The sequence below is a fragment of the Prionailurus bengalensis genome, chromosome D1 (assembly GCF_016509475.1).
Source record: "Prionailurus bengalensis isolate Pbe53 chromosome D1, Fcat_Pben_1.1_paternal_pri, whole genome shotgun sequence".
NCBI lineage: Eukaryota > Metazoa > Chordata > Mammalia > Carnivora > Felidae > Prionailurus > Prionailurus bengalensis.
The window spans coordinates 56,994,077-57,000,909 of NC_057346.1; the positions used below are offsets into that span (position 1 = coordinate 56,994,077).

The 6,833-nt window shown below is 58.2% G+C and overlaps 1 protein-coding gene across 1 annotated transcript; it reads right to left on the reverse strand.

Moving 5' to 3' along the window:
• Positions 1-2,516: 2,516 nt before the first annotated feature.
• TPBGL (trophoblast glycoprotein like) lies at positions 2,517-6,161 on the reverse strand. The gene has a single exon (XM_043580237.1). The coding sequence runs from the start codon at positions 5,767-5,769 to the stop codon at positions 4,093-4,095; it is 1,677 nt and encodes a 558-aa protein (XP_043436172.1). The 5' UTR covers positions 5,770-6,161; the 3' UTR covers positions 2,517-4,092.
• Between the last annotated feature and the right edge of the window lie 672 nt (positions 6,162-6,833).

Below are 6,833 nucleotides of genomic sequence, written 5' to 3' on the forward strand. Positions count from 1 at the left end.
TCTCAAGGAGATAGGCCACTGCTTCCCTTTGTTTCTGAGAGGAAATTTCAGCTTTTACAGGGCCACAAACCCTGGGGTGTCTGACATGTTTCTCAAAGAGCGTAGCTGGTTTCATGTCTATCACATTTCTGACTGTTACACACCTTTTCTCTCCTTCTTCTCTCTTTAGGGGGACAAACCAGATGGAGTCCTTCCCCCTGGCACTTGGCCCTTGCACCCCCCTGCCCACCTCAGACTTCCAGCAGCATAAGAAGCATTACGATTAGCACGGAAGGCTGGTCATTCGATGGATGAGACTTCGGCACTGCTGAGACCGTCCGGAGGAGTGGGTGGCATCAGGGTATCAGGTCAGGGCCAGCCAGACCCCTCCATCTTATCCTTTCCTGCAAGGCCTCTTCTGGGCTCCTGTGGAAGCCCTTATCTCCTTGCCCATCTGGGCTCCCATGGGCATGGCTTAGGTCTGATTCCTCTCTCTATCTCCAGTGCCCAGTGTCTGGCACAAAAAGGATGAGCAGAAGGGAGCAAAAAGGAAGAGGCACCGTGCAGTGATCCTGCTTCCCATATCCTCTAAGGGAAGAGATCCCTCCAGGGCCTCCCAGTGAAGAATGTGAGGAATGCAGATCTGACTTAAGTACGCACACCCACCTACCTAACCCCAGCCATTAATGGTATTCTCTAATTCTCAGACTAACAAGATCTTCCTGCCTCCAGTTCTTTGCCCAGCTGATACTTCTGAGTTTTCTCCGTTCTTCAAAATCCTACTGCTCTTTCAAAACCCTGCTCAAATGTGACTTCCTCTAAGTAGAAGCCTCTCAAGGCTGGGCCAGGGGCCCCTACTCTAAGCTCTGTTTCCTGGGACTTCTTTTCCCTAGATCATGATTAAATAGGAGTCTCCTTGGGTCATTAGCTTCTCTAGAACTGGCAAAGTTGTATTCAGTTGAGGCTGAATGGCTGGCTGGATTTGTGGGGGAGGCAAGGCTAGGGGCCCTGGGGACCTGTTGATAGTCCCATACAGCCAAAGGCCACTGGCAGGCTGCAAGAAGAATGGCAGCCCAGAAATGACATTTAATGGGAATCAGTGAATGGCACCGAGGTTAAATATGAACTGGCATACATTAGGCACTCAATTAGTTGATTTTTGACAACTATTGATTTGGTACTTAGCTTAACAGCAGCTCTCATATAAAACCCTCAAAGATTTTTGCTGACAATGAACCCACAGCTAACAGCATGCTTTATTCGCCAGGACTCACTGCAGTCTTATGTTACCTTATGAGGGCATATCTTTGGAACTGGGGAGGTGACCTGTTAGAGACACAGTTCTCTAACCTGTGTTAGAGAGATCATTACTGTTTTGTCCTGGAGGACTGGCAGGGCACCTTTTGAGGGTCATTCACAGATGGGAACGTTTCAAGAGAATCTGACCCCCTCTCATGAGGAATGACAGGGAGAAGGGGTAGGGAATTTGCTGGGAACAGATAAGGAGACTCATGGCACCATCTCCAATTCTGTGAAGAGCTATCGTGGGTGACCTACACTCCTGGCCCCGGGGCAGAGCTGCCACTGTCAGGGAGTCCCAGGCAGACTCCTCTGGCAATGAGAGGGATGCTCCCAGGAGAGGAGGGAGTGAGCTCCTCATCGAAAGAGGGTGCTCCTTATTGGGATGATCTAGGTGGCTTCCCACTTTACCTCTGAGGTCCTTTCCAGCGTCTAGAAGGCACAAATTCTAAAATTATGTGGCCCTAAGATTCTAAAATGCCAGAATTCTAGCCTTCTGCCATGTAGTTCTAAGGCGCCAAGACCATGAATGCAAAATAATCCAGTCTGGGGACTTTAGGGCAGGAGATACGCCGCTTACCCTGGCCCTACTGGCCCAGAACCCACCTGTCTTTTTGCTCCACATTATCTCGAGGGGTCATTTTATCTACACCCACCTCTCTCCACCTCTAGGCTGCTTTTCCTCTTGCATACCCAAGGTGCAGTCCTTAGCCCTCTAGCCAGGACAGCATAGCATGGCACAGGTCATAAGGGAATGTCAGGTAACTCATCAGAGGGGATGATATCAAAGTGGCAAATCATGATCCCTCTGTTCCCGCCTGAATTAACTGCCTCTGATTCTCTGTAGCTGGATGTCCTCCCCGAGAGCCTCATCTGATGCTAGCGTTTGTCAGTCCAACTGCATCTCCCCCACAGCCGCCACCCTCACCGCAGTGATGAGGAAGAATGACAGGGTTAAGAGGATGTAGAGGAAGTGTAGGATCCCACGTGGGCTGTGGATAACCCCCTCTCAGAGGATAAAAGGCTGGCTGGCTTGGAGAGCAATGCAATCACAGTGGGAAGTCCCTCCATGCCTGCTACATGCAGTCGGAGCCTATCTCTTCTCCCATACGCCAGGCGGAGACACCAAAGGTCACTGCCTCACTTCAGGGAGGTCCAAAACGCCCTCCCAAGTGTCCCCTCCCACCTCCTTCAATGCCCCAAGGTCAGCAGGAATGACATGGCACCACTTACAAGAGTAGAGTATCCGAGATTATTGCAGACTTTATAGAAAACTGCCCAAGGGAGATCCAGATGTCCTGGGTGGGGGTGGGAAGGCAGGCCTCAGCCAATATGTTGAAGGAGAGCCTTCCTGTGTGTAGAGGCAGCACAGGCCAGCCATTCTGCCTGACCTAGGGGATGGGAGTCAGGGAGAGGCAGCCCCCTCCCCACTCACCAGTTGTGCTTTGGGATCATGCAGAAGGCAGGGCACTGAGGCTCTGACCCTAAACAGGATGGCTTGTGCCTGAGACAAGAAATGAGGCCCCTCACCTCTTCCAAAAGGCATGGGGGAGGGGGGCATGACAGCAAGGAAACCCGGGGAGAAAAGAGTCACATGGGTGGGAAAGGGTGTGTGGAGAGCAGCTCCCAGCCCTTCAGAGCCCCTCCCCTACCTCTCTCTGAGGCCACAGTGTACAGGTGACCCTGGTTCTGAGGCCCAGCCAACTACTTTGAACCCCCAGGAGTCTCTCCTCCCTCATGGGCATCTGGTTGGGGCCAGTATGGTTGGAGGACGCTTGGCACCTTCACCTGCCTTGCAGGGCTGGAGAGCTCATCCTAGGAGGAAAGGGGGTGGGCACATCCCAGGAATGGATTCCTCACTGGACCCTGACCCAGTGAATGGCAGAGGTGGATAGTGAATGCAAGTGATGGGTGTAGGAGGGGATAGATAGCCTAAAACTTGGGCAGGGAGATTAAACTCAGATCCGGGTGAAGAGCTGAGAGTCTGGAGATTAGGGACAAGCACTGAGTATTAGGGGATCAGAGAGCCCCGGTGAGAAAGGCTGAGGATCGGTTCCATACTAAGGCTATAATGGGGTATGACTGTCCCGAGGACGGGAGACAGTTGGAGCTGAGCCCCAAGCCTGGGCCAAGGAAGGGAGGAGCCTGAGCCAGAGCTGCGGTGGTGGGCAGTATGAAATACATCCCCTTATTGGGGGAGGGTGCCTAACCCTCAGAGTCTGGGGATGTGGGTGTTTGCAGGATGGAGGGCTCAGAGCTCCAGGATGAGAAAAAAGGTTCGAAGTCCACAAAAACCTTCAGGTGGGGGTGCTCTGCTTCTGAGACCAGAATGGGATGTAAGGGTCCCTGAGCCCTGGGAAGGAAGTTGAGGTCTCCAAGCTGGAGATGGGAGTCAGTAATGTCTAGGATGGTTTCCCAGTGAGAGGGCAGGCCTCAAAGTACAGGGTGGTGGAGGCAGTCTCAGGGCTTTCGGATTGAAGGACAAAGTTTCCTGGAGAGTCTTGAAAAGGGAAGGTGCTTTTGGTGGTTTAGGAGGGATGTGTCAGAGCCTGGGATGGGCAAGTAGGGTTTCTGAAATCAGAAGGGGGTGTCTCTCGATATTTGATGGTGAGAGCTCTCAGAGGCTGGGGAGAGGGGGTACAGCTTGGGGTCTCTGGGTCGGGGAGATGCCATAATCCAAAGGTCTCAGGCCGGGAAGGGGCAAGTCTCGAAGCCCCCAACTCGCGGGTGTCTCATACCCATGGCTTCAAGCCAGAGAGCCCCAGTAAAGTCATAAGCTGGCAGGAACAGCCATCAACCCCCAAGGGGTGACACTCAGAGGCCCGAGCCCGGGGAAGTGGCACGGGAGCCGGCGGGGGCAGCCGGAGCGGGCGCGCGGCGAGGGTCGGCGTCCTGCTCATAGCGGTAGTGGTAGCCCTCCATCTGGTCCCGGCAGGCCTCGCGCAAGTTGCGCATCCAGCGCTGGATGCCGCGGCGGTTTAGGTAGAGCACCATGAGGAAGATGAGGCCGATGAGCGCCAGCACCAGCCCGAAGAAGACGTAGGAGGCTTCCAGCTCCGGGCCGGCGAGTTCCACTTCTTCCCCGCGACCGTATGCATCGCCGTCGGCACAGCGCAGCCGAGCCTCGTCCAGGTCCAGGAAAGGCCGGTCCTGCAGCGCCCGCGGGGCGGCGCAGCGCAGGCGCCGCGCGTCGGGTACGCGCTCAGTGGAGTTGCGCAGCCAGGCCAGCAGGGGGCGCGCGGCACAGCCGCAGCTCAGGGGGTTGTCGGCGAGCAGCAGGCGCGGCGCGGGGAGGCCGCCATCGCGCTCGAGCGCGCGCAGCTCGTCGGGGCCCAGGCCGGTCAACGCGTTGAGGCGCGCGTCCAGCTGCTCCAGGCGCGGCCGGCTCAGAGCTGCGGGCGGCAGGCGGCTCAGCGCGTTGCCCGCCAGGCCCACCAGGCGCAGCTCGTCCAGCGGGGCGAGCGCGGTGTCCAGCGCGGCCAGCAGCGTGGGGCCGCCCCGCGCCAGCGCGTGGTTGAGCTGCAGGGAACGCAGCGCGGGCAGTCCGCGGAAGGCGCCGCCGCCCAGCGCGCGCAGGGGGTTGTTGCTCAGGTCGAGCGCCGTCAGGCTGGGCAGCCCGTCGAAGGCGCCGTCCTCCACCACCTCGATGTTGTTGTGCGTGAGGCTCAGCGCGCTGAGGAGCGGCAGGCGCACGCCGCCCGCTGCCGCCTCCTCCTCCTCCCCGTCAGCGTCCCCGCCGGCGAAGGCGGCCGCGCGAAGCACGGTCAGGTTGGCGCCCACGATGGTGAGGTTGCGCGCGTCGGGCGGCACGTCCCGCGGGGGCTGCCGGAGCTCGGCGCCCGACGCGCAGCGCAACATCAGCTTGGGGCCGCCGAAGCAGTAGCACTGGAAGGGACAGGGCGCGGCGGGCCGGCTCAGCGCCGCCGCCACCAGCAGCAGCCCCGGCAGGAGCGGCCCCCTTTGCTCCGGCTGTCCCGAGCGCGGGGCCATCGCAGCTGCCCCCGCATCCAGCGCCCTGGCCGCCGCGCTCACCAGTGAGTTCGGAGCGCCTGGGGGGCGGGGAGGGGGGCGGCCGGGGCAAGTCCTTGACCCGGAGCGGCTGGCGGTCGCGGTCGGTCCGTCCGCTGGCTCTAAAGTCCGAGGAGCCTTCACTTTCCTGTCTGGGGCGAGAGGGGTCAGGCGGGGAGCGGAGCCCCCCGCCCACGGTGCCCTCCTCGCCCTGCGCGCCGGCCTCCGACTTCCGCGGCCGTTCCGGGCTTGGAGCCGAGTGGGCAGGGTTTGTCGGTTTGTCTCCCCCCTCCCCGCCTCCCGGCCTCCTCCTCCTCCCCCGAGGAGCCTCCGCGCCCTCCTCGCCCAGAGGAGGGGTGGGAGGCTCCGGAGAATCAGAGCTTTCCGCTGCTGCGCTTTCTCTCCCCCACTCTCCAGCTCCGGGGCTGCTGAGAAGTTTGGCTCTCCAAGCCTCTGACTTGCTTCCCCCTCATCTCCCCCCATCCCCCCAGGTTGAAGCTGGTTCCTTCCTCCTCCCTCTAAGGCACGTGTGGGGCGGGGCCGGGCGGGGGAGAGCTGGCAGGTGGGTCAGCACCACAGTGCGAGAATTTGCCGGAGGACCTTAGAGTTCCCCCTTCAAACACAGGCAGGGGTGAGGGGTGGGCTGAGAAAGTTACTCATCTTTCAGCCTCTTCCTGATCTGTGTGGCCAAGGAGAGGTCTGTGCTAGGAGAGACTGGAAAATCCCCAGCCTTGGTTCCCCCCTCAGCAACCCCAGTTACATTAGGCCTGGCTGGGTCACCACTCTTGCAGGTCCTGTGGGACCAACGTTTTCTCAACCCCATCCTACCTTCACCCAGGGGTGTCAGCGACACCCCCTCCTCCTTTCTTTCCCCCCACCCCAACTCACTGGCTGCTCTGCAGGGAGTTATTACATCTGGTTTCCTCCACCAGGCTGGACTCCACCCCCAAGCACTCTCCTAGGCCCTAGGACCTGATGGGTGTGGTGATTCAGCTCTTTGCTGTCCCCTCCCAGTACTTGGGCACCCCGTTTGATTGTTCTGCTGGGTCTCAGGAGCCTGGGATTGTTAGATACCACTGACTGCCTCTCCTCCCTTCCAGGGTATCCCACCTGTAAATGGTGAATGGGTGAGAGGGTTTGGAGTTCCAAAGATTTGGAGAATTGGAGTAGATTTTGAAGCATTGGGAGGGGGTGGGGGGTCTCAGAGGGGGCCATGGCTGAGCTGCTTATAGGTTTGTTTTGTTCTGGATTTTTTTTTTTTTTTTCCAGAACTGGGAAGCTCCAGACCTGATTTAAAGAGATAGGCTCCTGAGAAGGGAGCATTCCTTGCCTTGACATGAATTATTCAGGCTGGAGAGGCTGACACTTGATCCACAGGCCATTCTGGTATCAGCAGAGCTGGTTGGGATGGAGGCTCCACCCTCCCCCCCATAGGAATCAGTTAGTCTTTCTCCTGAATTAGGGACAGTTGTTGGATTGACTTCTTCCCTGAGGTTATATTTAACAGATTGGCCAACAGATCAATACCACTTAAGGAGAAGAGGCAG